Raw genomic sequence first — 20,484 nt, 5'->3', positions numbered from 1 at the left:
TCTTTTCTTTTTGTCGTCCTGAGGTCCATTTAAAGATTAATGTCCATTACACATGTAACATCTTCCTTGTTCCCTTTAGGGGAAGCGAGAGGACAGAATTTTGTAGTTGGACAAATGAGGTACTTTAGATGAGAGGATTTCCTCATGCCTTTTTGCATACATTAATATTATAGTTTTATGGATCATAGAGCTTTTTAGAAGCTTGATGTTTAACATTATTGAAAAGCACGATGGCATGACATTTTTCTAAGTAGCATCACTTCAAGCAGAAACATTTAAAAAGTCCATTATGTAAGTAGGGATGCTGACTCTATTCATTCGAGTCTTTCTTTAGAGTGAATGAAAGCGCAAGTAGTTTTATTCTATTTTATTTAAATGAACAGTAGTTTAATTGCACGCAGACTAAGAGGTTAATTTTAAGATAACGGAGGTTCCGATGCCCTGACCATGTAATTCCTTCTGTTTACCATAAAATGGAACCTGAAGTGATACCAAAACGTGCATTTCGGTGCTTTAATGATTTAATTCTTCACCTTTTTCTCGTCTCCCTCCTGCAGGAGCTGCATGTTGCTGCGTCGCTGGCTGTCGCTTCTTCTGAGGGTGGCATTGTGATGTTCGGGTAGGTCGGGTGGAGGGGACACACTATGCCCCAGAGGGTCAACCCAGGTATAAACATGGTTGGTGACATAGCCACCAGGAATCCGCCCCACTGAGCGAACTGATAGGCAAAGCTTTTTACTGCCCTTCAGCACCTGCGGGAAGGAGAGGGGGAAATTAGAGCTTGAGCTGCTTAAGTGAATCACCTTGATATTTACATTGATTACCTTGATATTTACATTTTATTCTAATTTATAATTCTCAAGGCATGCTGGGAAGCCCAGATGCACATTTCCCCAGCAGGATTTAGCCGGGGTACGTAGCAAAGCAACTCCTGTGTGAACAGTGAGTCTACTGTATACAGCAGTGTGGACACAAATCATACGCATACAGTATAGTGGAATTCAATTTCATGAGAAATTGCTGTTGACCGTAATCCACTTATGGCTGCTTTTTTTGTTTGTCTGTGTCGTAACTCCGCACTGATTTCCTGCACAGCGTGAGAAAGCAATGAATAGTTTCTTTCGGAATGCGTTTCTGCGTAATTTTCAGGAGAGGCTTGCCGCCGGACTGCACCATCTCAACCTAGTATGTGCGCACCACTGTGGAAGCCTATCCAGCCTTTGCTTATAGTATTATTATTATATATTAGTGTTAGTCCGATGAAAACACAGTACTCATTTGCTAACACTCCCCCCTCATATGTGAACCAGGAATGTTCCAAATGGCTGTGACCCAATTTTTTTATGGGCCTGTGAAACAAAAGATAATACGACCATCCACACTCCACCTTTCATTTTGGATTGAAGAGATTATGTTGTTGTTTTTCTTCATTCATTCATTCAGTCATTTTCTACCTTCACTCTATCGCGTTGAAAAAAAATTTATTCACGTTTTATTGATCGCTGTTTCGTGGTTTACTATTGCATATTATTCATTCATTCATTCATTCATTCATTCATTCATTTTCTACCGTTTATCCTCAGAGGGGTCGCGGGTGTGCTGGAGCCTATCCCAGCTGTCTTGGGGCAAGAGGCGGGGTACACCCTGGACTGGTTGCCAGCCAATCACAGGGCACATATAGACAAACAACCATTCACACTCACATTCATACCTATGGACAATTTGGAGTGGCCAATTAACCTAGCATGTTTTTGGAATGTGGGAGGAAACCGGAGTACCCGGAGAAAACCCACGCATGCACGGGGAGAACATGGAAACACCACACAGAGATGCCCGAGGCGGGGACTCGAACCTGGATCTCCTAGATTGCGCGCTAACCACTCAACTACCGTGCAGCCCGCTCATTTTATTTTTAAAAAGCGGTGCAACAACAGCGTCATCCCCCAAAAAAACCAAACCAACAACAAAATCTGTGGATTGGAGTTTGCTCTTGTGTCTGTGGAAAGCTTTATGCCTCAGCGTTTGGGCTCCAGAGCTATATTAGATCCCACGCCTCCCATGACCACTGTAGAAGAATCATGTGGAGCCATCTGGTAGATTCATGTGTTCTCATGTGCCTGATGAACTGTACATCAGACCAAAGGGGCCAGTTAGGTAAACACCCAATGCCCTAATTGCTTTATAGGTGACTTGGCTCCACGGTGTTATTTGATGATTCACTTAGCACTAGTCTTGGAGAGCGGAGTTTGCATGATAGATGTTCTCACTCTGCTCGAATGGGTTCTCTCCAGGTACTCTGGCTTCCTCCCAAAGTCCTAAAACATGCACATACAAAGTGCACATAATGTGGAAGTGCCATGAGTCATGCGAGGTAACCGGGAGGTAAGGCAATATGGCTGACAACAGGAGTAATAAAATGCTCCTGCATACCAATAAACAGTTTAATAGCCATGAAAAGCTATGGCACGGTATTTCTGCTGTGTCACCTCTGGAGGTAATACTGCTGAGTATGAGCCCGTGAAACATAGCCTCGCTAACAAGGAATGCATTACAGAGAAAATAGGAAGAAGCTAAATTTCTGGTTTTGGAATACAAACCCCTTTTGGATGAAAAGCAGTGGACAAAAAAACAATAAACTCCCACAAGAGCAGGCAATCCGTTCTACAGACAGAAGCTGACTGTTCAAAACTGGGGTATGGAAGCCATCCAAGTGCATCACTTCTGGAGACCCACAGTCACAAGCTGTTGGACAGGGGTCATCACCTACATTTGTCCTAGGGACAGCTTATCAATCCAAATGCTAACCGCACCGTGCAAACAAAAATAAGAAGTTACACATGTGGAACACACTATGTACTGTAACTGTACCGGGTACGGTTTTGGGTACCGAAATAGACACTTACACACTAATATACATACAAAACAATAGTAGGTATCAGTAATGTTACTGTAATGTTCGGTGAAACAGAACAACAGGCCTTTATTGCAGGTTTAAATGAGCTCACAACAGGCATGTTATTGGGTGGGTGGGTGGGTGGATGGATGGATGGATCCAAATGCTAACCGCACCGTGCAAACAAAAATAAGAAGTTACACATGTGCAACACACTATGTACTGTAACTGTACCGGGTACGGTTTTGGGTACCGAAATAGACACTTACACACTAATACATACAAAACAATAGTACTTAATACTCATTTTAGAACCGCAAGGCATGCCAGGAAAACCACTGCCCAGCTTGGATGGATGGATGGATGGATGCTGCAGCGCCTTCTCCCTGACGCCAGGCAAGAAAACAGTCCATGCTGGGGGGGTGTGGGGTCAGAGTTGATGTATCCGTTTATATTCCTATGATCCAACTACATTGATCTGTGTTCAACATATGTATCTAACATTGTTTAAAACAGGGGTCTCAAACTCAATTTACTTGGGGGCCACTGGAGCTCGGGTATGGGTGAGACTAGGCCGCGTCAGGTTTTCCAAAAAAAAAAAAAAAAATGCATTTATTAAAAACATTTTTTTTTTAAAAACTTCGCTTTGGTTCCAATTTTCTACAATAAAAGCTCTGATAAAACATTCGACTGTTCTCAAATATCTTACTTTTTATTTTTCTTCACAAAATAAGCTGAAAAATAAATAAACAAATCAAGAATAAAGAAAATCAATCAATCAGTAATAAATAAATAAATATAATAATAATAATAATAATAATAATAATAATAATAATAATAATAATAATAAAACGGCAAATAATAAAAACTTAAGAAACCACATATAGTTGGTGGGTAGACAAATTATTTTTTTCAGATTAAAATGAACAAAGCATTATTAGAGCCCTGTAGACATGACAAAACACGACTATAGTCACATTTATACTCTTTTTATTTACAACATATTGCGCAACTGCAGGGTCTTGAGACACATGCTAACTCGCAAACTAGAGAGCTAGCGACCTAAACGGTAGCCGTCAAGTTATTTCCTTTAAACTTAAATAGCCAAAAACTTACCACTTCCACACGGATAGGGAGGATAAATATTAACAGTTATTTAACCTTTAACATGAACATTAATCAAACGTAATAATTTTTTCTGGGTACATGATACCATACAGCATCCATATCAAACCTTCATGAGCAAATGATAGGTATGAAAAGTTCTCCCTTTCCAAAGATAATAACACTGGGAGAGGTATTCATTTAACAATATGTTCAATATCGTGTTGGTTTGTACTAGCATACAACTACATTACATTGTCACTCGTTTCCAATATTTATCCATCTCATGTCGGTAAATGTCGATGGGTCAAGTTAATTTCATTTTCTACATACAGCGCCAGACCACAACAGACGACATTTAAGGGTGCCCTTCCCGAAGAACCTTGTGGTTTTATTACATTATTTTATAACAAACCCAATAAGCGTATGTTCTTAATCTCATTTATACAAGAAAGTGGCATTCACAATTCTCCTGTGATGTATAATGCATTCATTATATGACAGGTCTTTACTTTATGATGTGAATGTGCTCAATTAGTGAGCATGCCACAGGGTTTTGACGTTGTGGATTATTTGGAGAGGCCGGAATGTTGCTGCTTTTTAGGTTTATTGACCATCTTCAGCCTAAAACTATACCATTCATTTTATACCGCTTATTCTCACGAGGGTCACGGAAGTCACATGTCGATCAACCAATAGGCGAACAGTTCAACCCAAGACACACTTAGGACCGCCCCCTCATTTGAATAGTTTTTCCTTCTGCATTTCTATGAGGACCAAAACTGCCAAAATAATAAATAAATAAATAAATAAAAGTGAAAATAAAAACAAAAATGAAAAAAAATCAAAAAATTAAATACAAAAAAATAAATATAAATGGAATTAAAAACAAAAATAAAAAATATATACATAAATAAATAAATAAATGAAAGCAAAAATAATACGAAAATAAAAACAAGATTCAAAAATTAAAAAAAAATATATTTTTGTTTTTATTTCCATTTATATTTATTTTTTTGTACTTAATTTTTTAATTTTTTTTTCATTTTTGTTTTTATTTCCACTTTTATGTATTTATTTATTTATTATTTTGGCAGTTTTGGTCCTCCATAGTATTGCTGAAATCCAAGATTATTTGCAAATCCCGGCTATTTTAAGATCTAATACCTTCAGGTTACCTTCAGGGACCATAAACCATCTGCTTGTGAATGTGTGTGGATCCACTGGAATTGAAAGTTCATTCATTCATTTTCTACCGCTTTTCCTCACGAGGGTCACGGGGGTGCTGGAGCCTATCCCAGCTGTCTTCGGGTGAGAGGCGGGGTACACCCTGGACTGGTGGCCAGCCAATCACAGGGCACATATAGACAAACAACCATTCACACTCACATTCATACCTATGGACAATTTGGAGTCGCCGAGCATGTTTTCGGAATGTGGGAGGAAACCGGAGTACCTGGAGAAAACCCACGTGTGCATGGGGAGAACCACTCAACCACCCATCCGCCATGCAGCCCACCTACAAATTAATTTATACTACATTTCAGACACAATGATCCACTAAGGAGAGAGTAACGCCCTTGCGTGGGTGGGATTCAAGCATAGTGTCATTTGGTAGGAATTTCCTAGGTCAGAGCTTTTCCACACAAGGGTCGCGGGGTGCAGGAGCCTATCCCAGCTATCTTCAGACGAGAGGCGGGGTACACCCTGGACTGGTGGTCATACCCCTGTCATTTCAAGACATTTTAACTACATTTATAGGTAAAAAGTGGAAAAAGCATAATTGTACCCTTTAATATACGGTGGTGACATTCTGAAGCAGAGCGTGATCCCCTTCTTTCACAAACTGGGCCGTGTGACGAACATTTTCCAACATGATAACGACCCCCCCCCCCCCGTGCATCGCTTTTACTTAATTTTTCTTATAATCTGAATGAATGTGTTTCACACCAGTGGTTTATAAGGTCTCAAAAAATTTGACAATAATATCTTTGACCATGCAGCACGGCGGTCGAGTGGTTAGTGCACAGACCTCACAGCTAAGAGACCAGGGTTCAATTCCACCCATCTCTGTGTGGAGTTTGCATGTTCTCCCCGTGCATGCGTGGGTTTTCTCCGGGTACTCCGGTTTCCTCCCACATTCCAAAAACATGCTAGGTTAATCGGAGACTCCAAATTGTCCATAGGTATGAATGTGAGTGTGAATGGTTGTTTGTCTATATGTGCCCTGTGATTGGCTGGCCACCAGTCCAGGGTATACCCTGCCTCTCGGCCGAAGACAGCTGGGATAGGCTCCAGCACCCCCACCGTCCCTCGTGAGGATAAGCGGTAGAAAATGAATGAATGACTTCCTGCTTGCTGGATGTCGTCCACATCCTCTTCTTCTGTTTTTACTGTGACAGAAACCCTTTTTCTTCCCATGTGGGTGCCCAGTAGTTTTAGACTCGTCTTGTCTTGCTAGCAATCATCGGCAGTTGTAACTCATTTTTTTTTCAGCAAGTCAGTTGCTCCCACCAGACCAGTTCAAGCCAGAGCTGTCAGCAAACAGATCTGTAATCATGTTTGAGATATATGGTTGGGAAGACTCAGTGCAGAGCCTGTTTCAGTCCATGCATCCACACGGGAAGTGACATAAGATAAAATGTTTTAAAAACTTTCCTGGTATTCAAGTTATCTCAATCAAAAAGGGAAATGCGAGCTGTTAGACCCTGGCATACACTCAATAGGAATTTACACCTTTGTTAATATACAGTGGAACCTTGGTTAGCGTCATTCATGAGTTCTAGAAGGTACAATTTTAACCAAAATATACTCGAACCAAATACATTTTTTGCATCAGAAATATTGTAAATCCGGTTGTTTGTCTATAGGTGCCCTGTGATTGGTTGGCACCAGTGCAGGGTGTACCCCGCCTCTCACCTGGAGACAGCTGGGATAGGCTCCAGCACGCCTGTGACCCTCGTGAGAAAGAGGGATAGAAAATGAATGAATGAGTGGTTAGCGCACAGGCCTCACAGCTAGGAGACACAAGTTCAATTCCACCCTCGGCCAACTCTGTGTGGAGTTTGCATGTTCTCCCCGTGCATGCGTGGGTTTTCTCCAGGTACTCCGGTTTCCTCCCACATTCCAAAAACATGCTAGGTTAATTGGCGACTCCAAATTGTCCATAGGTATGAATGTGAGTGTGAATGGTTGTTTGTCTATATGTGCCCTGTGATTGGCTGGCCACCAGTCCAGGGTGTACCCCGCCGCTCGATCGAAGACAGCTGGGGTAGGGTCCAGCACCCCCGCGACCCTTGTGAGGATAAGCGGTAGAAAATTAATGAATTTTATTTTTACATGCGGTAAGCAATAGATAGGATTCTCAGGTGCAGATTCTCATTTTTTGCTACTGACCGTCATTTTGGTAAATGTGGTAATGGTAATGGTAATGGTAATGGTTTTATTTCATTTGAACATGCATCAGATTACAATTGAGTGCATCCCATAATCAGTTCACAGTTCCACATGTCCAAAAGGAGTAGGAAGAAGCAAAGCTTATTAAATCCTACCCCTCCATCTGGTACTTTTACAATCAGTAACTGTTACATTTGTTCACTTCCTGCTTTCCATAATACAGTTTTTTTATAATGCACCTCGTACCGAAGTACGAGGTGATATGAGCATCCAATGACATAATGTGTACCATAGTAAGTGTCAATATAGTGATATATATAGCACATCATGACTGGTTCAAGACTCTTCATCCTTGTATTTAGCAAACATCAACTGCTTGTATTGTTTCTTGAATTGGCTCATCGTTGTGCATTGTTTGAGGTCCTTACTCAATCCATTCCATAGTTTGATTCCACATACTGAAATGCTATGGCTAGCATAACGTAGTCCTAGCATAGAAGTGTTTCAAATGTACTTCTTCCCTGAGATCATATTTCTCCTCTCTTGTAGAGAAGTATTGGATGACATTTTTAGCTAATTGGTTGTTTTTAGCCTTATGCATTATTTTAGCTGTTTGAAGATGAACTATATCAGCAAGTTGAAGTATTTGTGATTTTAGAAATAAGGAGTTAGTATGTTCTCTGTAGGCGGCATTATGAATTATCCTTACTGACCTTTTTTGCAGTACATTTAGCGAGTGAAGATTGCTTTTATAGTTATTAGCCCATATTTCCACACAATAAGTAAGATATGGTAGAACCAGAGAGCAATAAAGAGTGTGGAGTGATTTCTGATTGAGAACAAATTTTGCTTTGTTCAATACTGAAATATTTCTGGCCACCTTATGTTGTATATTTGGAATATGAGGTTTCCAGCTCATATTTTCATGTATTGTGATCCCCAGAAATATATTTTGGTTCACCCTTTCAATGTCCACACCATCCACACCGGTATAGGAAATGAATGAATGAAACAACAGAACTTCACATAGAACCGGAGCATAATAACAGGGAATCCACTGTAGACAGCACTTGCCTCCAGACTTGCCTGCCTTTCAACCACAACCCTTGTGTATGTGTTCACGTGTGTTTATATAAAATAGACCTGCGGTAGTTGATAGATCCAGTCTGACAACCATAAATCAACAGGACAAAAGGCAATTTTCCGAGTTGCAGCATGGTGTCCTGTAATGTGTGTGTCCATTTGTCACATCTGATCAGTGCACCCAATGTGTGTTTTTGTGTGTGTGACAGTGTGCGGAGTATGATACGTGCCATTGCTTTTTATTTGCCGGGGCGCTCTGTGTGTTCATGACAATTAGTTTCGACGAAGGGTTGGAAACCTGCGGCTACGAAACCACATGCAGCTCTCCAGCCTTCTTGTTGCAGCTTGTGTTTTTTAGCACCGAAGTAGAGGAAATAAAGGTAGACTGTGTTGTGACTGCTGATTGGATGAGCAAGGCAAAGGGGATGTAGGCTAATGCAGTGTTTTTCAACCTTTTTTGTTCCACGGCACGTTTTTTTACATTGGAAAACATCAGTAAGTCTATAGGAGGTGTTGCCACACGGACCAATATTACATTGCTCTGCCAGTCTTTACACCACAGACACTCGACAGTAGCCATGCTTACATGAGGAGTTTTTCTCTTTCCGAATGACTTTTCCGGAAACAATGGTATCCATAGAAAGGAATATTCCAATCTCTTGTTTACATGCGTCACTATAATCAACCAGAATAGTCAATGGGGCATGCCCAGTAAAGCGTAAACACCAACATCACATGATACCGACTTTCTTTGACTTGTTGGAATAACTCCGTATTGCCAGTTTTTCGTTTATCCAGTCTCGAAATTTAGTTTGTATCAAAAACAAACTTTCCGTATCAGTCCAGTGCCGATTGCTGGCCTCCATTTTTAAAACTGAAGAACGTCTGGAGCTGCGTGTTACGTCATATCTGAGCATGCGATATGATAAATTTAACCAGGAAAGGATCAAATTCAATCTTGCTAATATTTTATAATTCAACTCGGTACATGTTTTATATAGATATATATTTTCTTTTGACTTATGGACTTATGAATGGCGTATAGAAGGGTTTAGATTCTGTTCCACAGATGGCGCTAATGCACACGAAAGCTGCTTGCCAACCACCCTGACAACTTTCCGTTTGAGCGGCTACAAGATACCTCAATCGGATTGGGGAAAGGAATATTCCACCCCTGTTAATCCGATTATATGTTCATTCAGATTGGCACTATTCTTTCGGAATGAGGGGTATACAAAGGTTAGATTCTTTCCGTTTGAGCAAATAAACCAAATGCAATTGGAATATTTGGGTCCACGTATACGTGGATATTGACATAATATTTACAAATGATGATTAATAAATGTTAATTATAAAAAGTGATATTGGATAATTCCTCACGGCACACCTGACAATTTCTCAAGGCACACTAGTGTGCCGCAGCACAGTGGTTGAAAATCACTGGGCTAGTTAGTGTATGCAGTCAGCCTCACTTTTAGAAGCAAATAGTGTGCTGCGGCAGCTGACTGTGCACTCACCGCTCAGAACAATACAGCGGTATGAAAAGGTTTGGGCACCCCTGGTCATTTTCAAGATTTTTCTTTATAAACGACTCACTGCAATCGATTTATGGCCTCCATGCATCGGTTGCCTTTTTGCTTTAGGATTGATTTTAAGATTTTATTGTTTGTTTTTAAGGCGTTGAATGGGCTGGCCCCTAAATACATCTCGGACCTCATCCGAATTGACTCTCCAGCGCGGTCACTGAGGTCCGAGCGCCAGTTCCAACTTGTGGTGGCCAAGACGAGACTTAAGACCAGGGGAGACCGAGCCTTTTCTGTGGTTGGCCCCCAGCTATGGAACTCTCTCCCCTCCCAAGTAAAAAAAGGCCCCCAACATCGAAAGCTTTAAGTTTCATCTTAAAACCCACTTTTATTCTCTGGCTTTTAACTCAGAGTGAGTCGTATGGTCCTGTGTCTTTTAGTTCTTTCTTTTATTTTAATTGGTTTTATTTTTTTATACTTTTATTGCTTTGCTATTTGTTTTTAATATTTTAATGTCTATTTTACAATTTTATTTCTTATTTGATCTTTTAGTTTTGGATTAAATTAAATGTGTACCTTTATTTATTGTATTTTATTTTTACTTTTTATTTTACTAGTCTGTGCAGCACTTCGGAAACTCTGTTTATAAAATGTGCTGTATAAATAAAGTGGATTGTTGTTGGGATCAGCCATTCCAGTTAAATATATCATATAGCAGACCAACACAGTGATAGATGAGAAGTGAAATGACGTTTATAGGATTTACAGAAAGTGTGCAAAACAATACACACTTGTGTTTTATTGATATGAATCACTAATTATTGGAACACAAAATCAGTTTGGTAAGCTCATTGACCCACTCCGGTTTCCTCCCACATTCCAAAAACATGCTAGGTTAATTGGCGACTCCAAATTGTCCATAGGTATGAATGTGAGTGTGAATGGCACCCCCGCGACCCTTGTGAGGAAAAGCGGTAGAAAATGAATGAATGAGCTCATTGACCCTTGACCTGCATACACAAGTGAAGCCAATCATGAGTTAGCGATAACCCTGAATGCTAAGTTTCAAATACTTTTTTCTAATGCAGGCTCTGTGTGACATCACAGTGGGCAGGACTCCCTTTTATGGGCATGCCCGAGTACAAGTTAGCTGTACAAGTGGAGTGGGACCAATCAGAGTAGAGTGGGCATGCCCAGAGACGGGCCGTGGGTGGAATAAATTAAAACATTCCTTTTAGAAAATCCAAGGAAATACAGTTGGAATACTTCCTGAGCTGTGAGAGCAGCTGAGAAGATCATCGGTGTCTCCCCCCCCCGGACATCTACCACACCCGCCTCACTCGCAAAGCCACCGGGATTGCAGGTGAATTCCACCTACCCATCCCACAGTCTCTTCAGTTTCTTCCACCAGGCAGTCAGGATGCTTAACTCCCTTTGTGCTTTTCCACCAATACCCCCTGCTGGCCCCACACTCTGGGCCCCTGACTCTGCCCACACACACACTTATCTCAGGACTGCACACCTCACTTTACCCTTGCTCATTTGCACTATTGTTACATATACCTCATGTCTGTTTATACTGTCTGTTTATACTGCTACCACTGTTAATTATTTCATTTAGTTTAGTTGTTGTTAATTTATTATTTAATGTATGCTGTATGTCAAGAAAGTATAGCATATTTGACAACACAGTTGACTTTAACTTTGACTTTTGAATAAGTGCAGATTCTGGAAGATCTAGAGCAGGGGTCTCGGACACAATTTACTTGGGGGCCACTGGAGCTCGGGTCTGGGTGAGACTGGGCCGCATCAGGTTTCCAAAAAAAAACAAAACGCATTTATTAAAAACTAAAAAATTTAAAAAACTTCGCTTTGGTTCCAATTTTCTACAAGAAAAGCTCTGATAAAACATTCCACTGTTCTCAAATATCTTACTTTTTATTTTTCTACACAAATCAAGAATCAATCAATCAGTATTAAATAAATAAATATAATAATAATAATAATAATAATAATAATAATAATAAAACGGCAAATAATAAAAACTTAAGAAACCACATATAGTTGGTGGGTAGACAAATTATTTTTTCAGATTAAAATGAACAAAGCATTATTAGAGCCCTGTAGACATGACAAAACACGACTATAGTCACATTTATACTCTTTTTATTTACAACATATTGCGCAACTGCAGGGTCTTGAGACACATGCTAACTCGCAAACTAGAGAGCTAGCGACCTAAACGGTAGCCTTCAAGTTATTTCCTTTAAACTTAAATAGCCAAAAACTTACCACTTCCACACGGATAGGGAGGATAACTATTAACAGTTATTTAACCTTTAACATGAACATTAATCAAACGTAATAATTTTTTCTGGGTACATGATACCATACAGCATCCATATCAAACTTGCACGGGCCGCACTAACATTAAACTTTCATATCAAGGCGGGTACCTCAAACGAATGATCTGCGGGTTTGAGACCCCTGATCTAGAGCATTGAGAAGACTGTAGCATACAGTTATGGCCCAAACATTGACATGAGGTCTACTTAGTCAATGTTGACTATACTACAGCCACTACTAGTTTTGGAATACAGTAGATCCCGGCTTTTCACATTATGTGTTCTGACACCACCTGTGAATGGCAAAAAAACCCCCGACTGTAATCATAAAAACGTTTCCCCACCTTCAAACCCTCCTGCGAGTGGGCAAGAGACTGTCGCTATAGGCTGGATGCTGCAAAGGTGATATCGGCCAATACTGATCAGTGGCCGATCTATCGGAGCACACCTTATTAATATATAAACTTCACAGCAGTGTCACAATTATGATGTGTTCAAGAGCCGCCAAACAATGCTTGACAAAAAAACATAATCTGATTACATTATAAAGACATAAACATGCTAAAATTGTGGTCTTTCTAAGAGTACTGTATACTGTATACCTGAATTATCATGTATATATCTAAATTATTACTGTTTGTTTTTATTATTATTACTATGTTTGCTGCAGAAAAACAGCCAGAGTTATTCAAAAGGAATGAACCAATTTCATGACACATTGCTAAAGTTCTCAAGCATTGCAATGGAATGAGTGAGTGAGCATTTGAAGCAGTTTTCTGCTTGTGACTTGAAATAATAAAAATTTATCTGGAATTTTCCACTGCTTTTTCCTTAATAAAATATTGCGGAATCAGTTAATTCTTTTTGACATAACCATGTCTAGTGTTTTATGGCTGTGTCACTGGGTATCGCACTATTCCAGATGTTCCGAATGAACATGTACCTTGATTGGATGCAGAAAATCTGTTTGGACCCCCAAATGAAGTAAACAATTATAAGGATTAATGAGTAACCGACAAGGCTGCCAACACGGAGATGCCTTGGAGTCCAGGCATCAATCACAGGGATTAGCCAGAGGAAAACATCCACAATCCTCATTTCGTCTAATCCTCAAATTTCCCCAATCCATCGCTTTTACTTCATTTTTCTTATTAATCTGAATGAATGTGTTTCACACCAGTTGTTTATATGGGCTCAAAAAATTTGACAATAATATCTTTGACCATGCGGCACGGCGGTCGAGTGGTTAGTGCGCAGACCTCACAGCTAGGAGACTAGGATTCAATTCCACCCAGCTCTGTGTGGAGTTTGCATGTTCTCCCCGTGCATGCGTGGGTTTTCTCCGGGTACTCCGGTTTCCTCCCACATTCCAAAAACATGCTAGGTTAATTAGCGATTCCAAATTGTCCATAGGTATGAATGTGAGTGTGAATGGTTGTTTGTCTATATGTGCCCTGTGATTGGCTGGCTACCAGTCCAGGGTGTACCGTGCCTCTCGCCCAAAGACAACTGGGATAGGCTCCAGCACCCCCGTGACCCTTGTGAGGAAAAGCAGTAGAAAATGAATAAATGAATCTTTGACCATTAATTTGGGAGGTATTTCGAAACGCATCTGCATTATTTTATGACTCTATTAAATAAATAAAGTCTGTGCAGTTTTCCAATGCTAGCCTGCAACTCCGATTCATCTGTTCTATCCATCATCTTTATCATACATTAGTGTTGAGTACCTATACCAGGGGTCGGCAACCTTTAGCATCATAAGAGCCATTTTGCCGCCTCTCCCAGCAAAAAAAAAATATATAGTAGGAATCCTCAATAGCTTTAATACTGCTTACACGGACGGTTCTGGAGGCTCAGCTGGGTGATTTCTTTTAACTCCAAAGTAGGAAATGAATGTGAAATATCCGACTCACCGCGAGGAGCATAGGCTAGTGTATACACTCCCAGTGAGTCTTACTGCATGGGAGAGAGAAAAAGGGAGTTTTGTGTGGCAAGTTCATTCATTTTCTACCGCTTTTTCCTCACAAGGGTGCTGGAGCCTATCCCAGCTGTCTTCGGGCGAGAGGTGGGGTACACCCTGGACTGATTGCCAGCCAATCATAGGGCACATATAGACAAACAACCATTCACACTCACATTCATACCTATGGACAATTTGGAGTCGCCAATTAACCTAGCATGTTTTTGTTTTTGGAATGTGGGAGGAAACCGGAATACTCTGAGTAAAACCTACGCAAACTCCACACAGAGATGGCCGAGGGTGGAATTGAACCCTGGTCTCCTAGGTGTGAGGTCTGCGCTCTAACCACTCGACCACCGTGCCGTGTGAGGCAAGTTACTGCACAGAAAAATAAAACAATGTACACTAATTAACAGGAGCATAGCAATATGTTTTATAACGAGAAGCCCACCGTAGCCTGTGACACGCTAATTCTCCTCGAGAGGCAAATAGTGTGCCGCTGGTTGTACGCTCACCGTTTGGAACAATATGTGCTTTCACGTTCTTCTTCTTTCTCTTTGGGCTTTTCCCTTCAGGGGTTGCCACAGCAAATTAATCTCCTCCATCCAACCCTGTCTTCTGTCTCTCTGACACCAACTACCCTCATGTCCTCCTTCACTACATCCATAAACCTCCTCTTTGGTCTTCCTCTACGCCTCCTACCTGGCATCATCCTTCTACCAATATATTCACTATCTCGAACCATGTCAGTCTGGCCTCTCTGACTCTAGCCTCTAACATGTAATGTCCCTCTGATTCCTGATCCTATCCATCCTGGTCACTCCCAATGTGAACCTTTATCTCCAAGGCCTCTAACATGTAATGTCCCTCTGATTCCTGATCCTATCCATCCTGGTCACTCCCAATGTGAACCTTTATCTCCAAGGCCTCTAACATGTAATGTCGCTCTGATGTACTCCTTCCTGATCCTATCCATCCTGGTCACTCCCAATGAGAACCTCAGCATCCTCATCTCTGCTACCTCCAGTTCTGCTTCCTGTCTTTTCCTCAGTGGTCTGTAGACCAAACAACATGGCTGGTCTCACCACAGTTTTGTATACCTTTCCTTTCATTTGAGCTGAAACTCTTCTATCACACATCACGCCTGACACTTTTCACGTTCACGTCTGAAAATACCAGAATAAAAAATATATATATTATTTCAGAATAGGCCTACACATGTAAACACACTTCAGTTTGCAACAGGTAACGTTTTAAAAAGATTTGTAGTCTTTTGTAGTTTTTTTAACAATTGTCTTTTATGTAGGGTAGATGAGTATCAAGTTAAACTGTGACCAGTGCCAGTTAAGGGTCAGTTAACAGAAGGTCAGGGCACAACATCCTGTCTTGTGTTCCTTCTTTTTATCTTTGCAGACGTCAGTGGGGGAGAACCAAAAAGGCCTCAGGAATTTACCATTATTCATTCAGGAGGCAAGAAAGATAATGGGGTGAAGAAAGAAGTATCTGTGGAACAGGATCCTGGTCCATCCCCCCACACATACCCCCAAAACTCCACCCCATCTAAGCCGATCTACAAAAAGTTCTGGGATGCAAGAATCGGGGCTGACTTTCTTTGTTATCGTCGGGAGGCTGCAGGCGGACATTGGAAGATGCTGTTTTTGTGATTTTATTCTGTATGACCAATTTTACAATACATGATGTTAACTTTTACTATTATGTGAGTTTTATTCCTTCTCATAAGTGGAAATTAACGAATATGCTCTGGGTGATGAAATGTACTTAATCAAGTGGTCTTCTCCAACAGATTGCAATTCATTCATTCATTAATTTTTTACCGCTTTTCCTCACAAGGGTCGCAGGGGGTATGCTGGAGCCTATCCCAGCTGTCTTTGGGCGAGAGGCGGGGTACACCCTGGACTGGTCGCCAGCCAATCACAGGGCACATATAGACAAACAACCATTCACACTCACATTCATACAATTTGGAGTCGCCAATTAACCTAGCATGTTTTTGGAATGTGGGAGAAAACCGGAGTACCCGGAGAAAACCCACGCATGCACGGGGAGAACATGCAAACTCCACACAGAGATGCCCGAGGGTGGAATTGAACCCTGGTCTCCTAGCTGTGAGGTCTGCGCGCTAACCACTAAACCACCGTGCCGCCCCTAATTTCATTTTATTTTTTACTGGAAGAGGAGGCAAAATGATGGTATAGGTTTCCGACCTCTAACATAAACACTTAAAAATGAATTTTGCCCATCATTCACAAACCTTATGTGAAACATGAAGACATATTTATTTCACTTTTCTGTGCATTATAACACAAGAAAACAAGTTAACATGACCTAGCTAACAATGAACATCATTGACTATGAAGCCCCCTAATAAAACCTGTTGCATGTTTTGATATACATGCTGTGATCATGCATTAACATGTGCACTGATGATAACATGGAATGGTTGTAGTATCTTGCCGTATTTGATTACATACTTATGCTAGTTCTGTCAAAACTAGAATAAGTTCTGTGAAAAATGTGAAATTAAGGAAAAGGGGGGAATTTTTCAAATGTGGTAAATTGTTCATTTAATTGTGTGAAATGAGCTGCTTATGACGTTGGAATGGTTTTGAATCCATTGAGAAATGTCTTATTGAAATCTAAGTCTCTTGAACAAGACATTTTGGTTGACAAAATTCAAAAGAGGCGCGGCACGGCGGGGGAGTGGTTAGCGTGCAGACCTCACAGCTAGGAGACCAGGGTTCAATTCCACCCTTCCACCCTCGGCCACCTCTGTGTGGAGTTTGCATGTTCTCCCCCGTGCATGCGTGGGTTTTCTTCCGGGTACTCCGGTTTCCTCCCACATTCCAAAAACATGCTAGGTTAATTGGCGACTCCAAATTGTCCATAGGTATGAATGTGAGTGTGAATGGTTGTTTGTCTATATGTGCCCTGTGATTGGCTGGCGACCAGTCCAGGGTGTACAATCATCTCTTGAAATGATGGTCTATCCATAATATATTTACATAAATGTCTTTCCTTCTCGTGACTGTGTCTCTTACACTCACTCTACAGTATGTGTGCTTTGCTGACTCTGCAATGACTTCAGCCACCCCAAACCTGTTCCATTACACCAGTACATTAATCAAACTGGCTGTGTGTTGCAGGGAACAGCTGTGCTTTACAATACCACCTCCAGGACACATATTGAAAACGTTTCACTGCAATTTACTTGACTGGAAGTCGAGGAGAAAGAGAACACGCGCTGACAACATCTTAATCTGCGCTTAATGCGCCAATGAGCCACATCGCCTGATGCATATTTGCAAGATATATTAAACATCTGCTCCATATCATGCAACTTGGAGTAACTTAGAAACTCTACTCCATTCATGCGATCATTTAATGAATGGTTTATTTGGGAGATACTAAGGAATATAATCACAATAAAATAGTCATCAGTGGGTAAAATACTGTTTTAGTGTTTACTACGGAATCCTAACATAATTATCGAGGATGCCACCTAACACTGGTGTTTACATGTCTGCTCGTTAAGCACTTACACAGCAATGCAACGTGTGTACCCTTTATTGAGGTCCCCTAAAGGCGGATGTGGTAATTAAAGCACGATGGAGGTCTTAATAGAAAGCACACCAATGTACAGCAGTGGAAACAAACAATTGCAATTGTAACTGCAGGTTACACACAGTTGTATAATCAGTAAGTGTAATATGTGTAATATGATAAATCTTCTTATGGCCCCGATAATTATGGTAATGGTTTAATTTCATTTGAACATGCATCAGATTACAATTTAATGCATCACATAATCAGTTCACAGTTCCACATGTCCAAAAGGAGTAGGAAGAAGCAAAGCTTATTAAATCCTACCCCTCCATCTGGTACTTTTACAATCAGTAACTGTTACATTTGTTCACTTCCTGCTTTCCATAATACAGTTTAAGATTTTTTTTTTGTTTAATAATGTACCTCGTACCGAAGTAGGAGGTGATATGAGCATCCAATGACATAATGTGTACCATAGTAAGTGTCAATATAGTGATATATATAGCACATCATGACTGGTTCAAGACTCTTCATCCTTGTATTTAGTAAACATCAACTGCTTGTATTGTTTCTTGAATTGGCTCATCGTTGTGCATTGTTTGAGGTCCTTACTCAATCCATTCCATAGTTTGATTCCACATACTGAAATGCTATGGCTTTTTAACGTAGTCCTAGCATAGAAGTGTTTCAAATGTACTTCTTCCCTGAGATCATATTTCTCCTCTCTTGTAGAGAAGTATTGGATGACATTTTTAGCTAATTGCTTGTTTTTAGCCTTATGCATTATTTTAGCTGTTTGAAGATGAACTATATCAGCAAGTTGAAGTATTTGTGATTTTAGAAATAAGGAGTTAGTATGTTCTCTGTAGGCGGCATTATGAAAATGTGGAACTGAAAGACTGCAAATACTCAGAAAAACAGTACACTCACTTCAGTTATATTAGCATTTTTATGCATTCATAACTTTTGTTGCATCAAATTCACATATTTAACTTTTCCAACATACCCAGTCATACCATTAAAATATGCATACCGTGACTTCCTATTCCATGCAAAGGAACCTCGGTGCCTCGGTGCAGACCTTGGACACGCTGGACTGATCATGTCTCACAGCTGGCCTGGGAGATGTCGTCGTCCTCCCGACAGGTGACAGGAAGTCTGGACTTCTCTACTGAGACTGCTGACCCAGATGGGCAGAAGAAAATAGATGGATGGATGGTTGGTCTTTGGGTTGTGACCTTCAGTGGTTTACTGGGACGGTTTGCATCTGAGTGTGAAGTGTCTGAGATGAGACTCAGTACCTCCAAATCAGAGGCCATGGTTATCAGTCGGAAAAGGGTGGAGTGCTCCCTCTGGGTTGGGAATGAGGTCCTGCCCCAGGTGTAAGAGTTCAAGTATCTCAGGGTCTTGTTCACGAGTGAAGGAAGGTGGGAGTGTGAAGTCGACAGACGGATCGGCACAGCCTCGGCAGTAATGCGGTCGCTGTACCGGACCGTCGTGGTGAAAAGAGAGCTGAGCCGGAAGGCAAAGCTCTCAATTTACCGGTGGATCTACGTATGTTCCCACCCTCACCTATGGTCATGAGCTTTGGGTCATGACCAAAAGAATGAGATCGCGGGTACAGGCGGCTGAAATGAGTTTCCTCCGTAGGGTAGCTGGACTCACCCTAAGAGATAGGGTGAGGAGCTCAGCCATCCGGGAGGGGCTCAGAGTAGAGCCGCTTCTCCTTCACATCGAGAGGAGTCAGTTGAGGTGGCTTGGGCATCTAGTCCGGATGCCTCCCGGACGCCTCCCTGGTGTGTGATGTGTTCCAGGCATGCCTAGCTGTGGGGCAGACCTAGGACACGCTGGAGGGATTATGTCTCACAGCTGGCCTGGGAACGCCTTGGTGTCCTCCCGGTGGAGCTGGAGGAGGTGGCCGGGGACCGGGAAGTCTGGGCTTTCCTACTAAGACTGCTGCCCCCGTGACCCGGACCCGGATAAGCGAAGGAAAATGGATGAATGGATGGTTGTATTCTATGCAGGCATGGCCAAAACATTAGCATCTGTAACCAAAAACATTGGTCTCCGGCAGACGTACGTATGTAATGTGTTGAAAAGCTTAATGGGACAAATTGTCTTCCAGTCATTGGTAGGTTTAGGTAACACAGCAGGTTTCCACAAAGTGCCATTGATGTCCTAATAAATCTGCATGACTGGAAGGCTAATGTCTAATGCCCCCACCGGGGTTGCGTCCAGAGTTGTCACTGGACAATAGGCATGGAAGTGAAGAGGCTTGCATTCATGGTTAAAACCCAGCATGTTAAGAAATGGGATGTCTCTGTCAGTGGGTGGCCTTAGATACTAAGAAAGACCACCTCACAGCCCACATTTCTATCAGGAAACTGACTCACCTCCTGAAGAGACACTTATGCATTATGAAAACAGCAACTGGCTGGAAAAAGTGCTTGTCTGAGTGTGGTGCAAGGTATGGAGCATACTGCGAGAGCTTCATGATGAACACTTACTGAACACTACCTGCAGATATTTTTGTGTGGGAGGTCCAAAACACGTCTTCAATGATGTACATGAACTTTTCATACATATACTTTGGTTCAATATTTAGCTACTCAA

The 20,484-nt window shown here is 41.3% G+C and overlaps 1 protein-coding gene across 3 annotated transcripts in view; it reads right to left on the bottom strand.

Annotated features, from left to right (window-relative positions):
• The window catches only part of whrna (whirlin a), a 154,888-nt gene that overhangs the window by 98,542 nt on the left and 35,862 nt on the right, over positions 1-20,484 (bottom strand). For all 3 annotated transcript variants that reach the window (XM_078794224.1, XM_058064923.2, XM_078794225.1), the window contains exon 2: positions 534-752. In XM_078794224.1, coding sequence (XP_078650350.1) covers positions 534-752 — 219 coding nt within the window. The remainder of the gene's footprint in view (positions 1-533; positions 753-20,484) is intronic.

Source organism: Doryrhamphus excisus, linkage group LG10, assembly GCF_037039965.1.
Source record: "Doryrhamphus excisus strain RoL-2023G ecotype Guam linkage group LG10, RoL_Dexc_Guam_v1.1, whole genome shotgun sequence".
Lineage (NCBI taxonomy): Eukaryota > Metazoa > Chordata > Actinopteri > Syngnathiformes > Syngnathidae > Doryrhamphus > Doryrhamphus excisus.
This window is presented reverse-complemented; position numbering and strand designations above follow the sequence as displayed.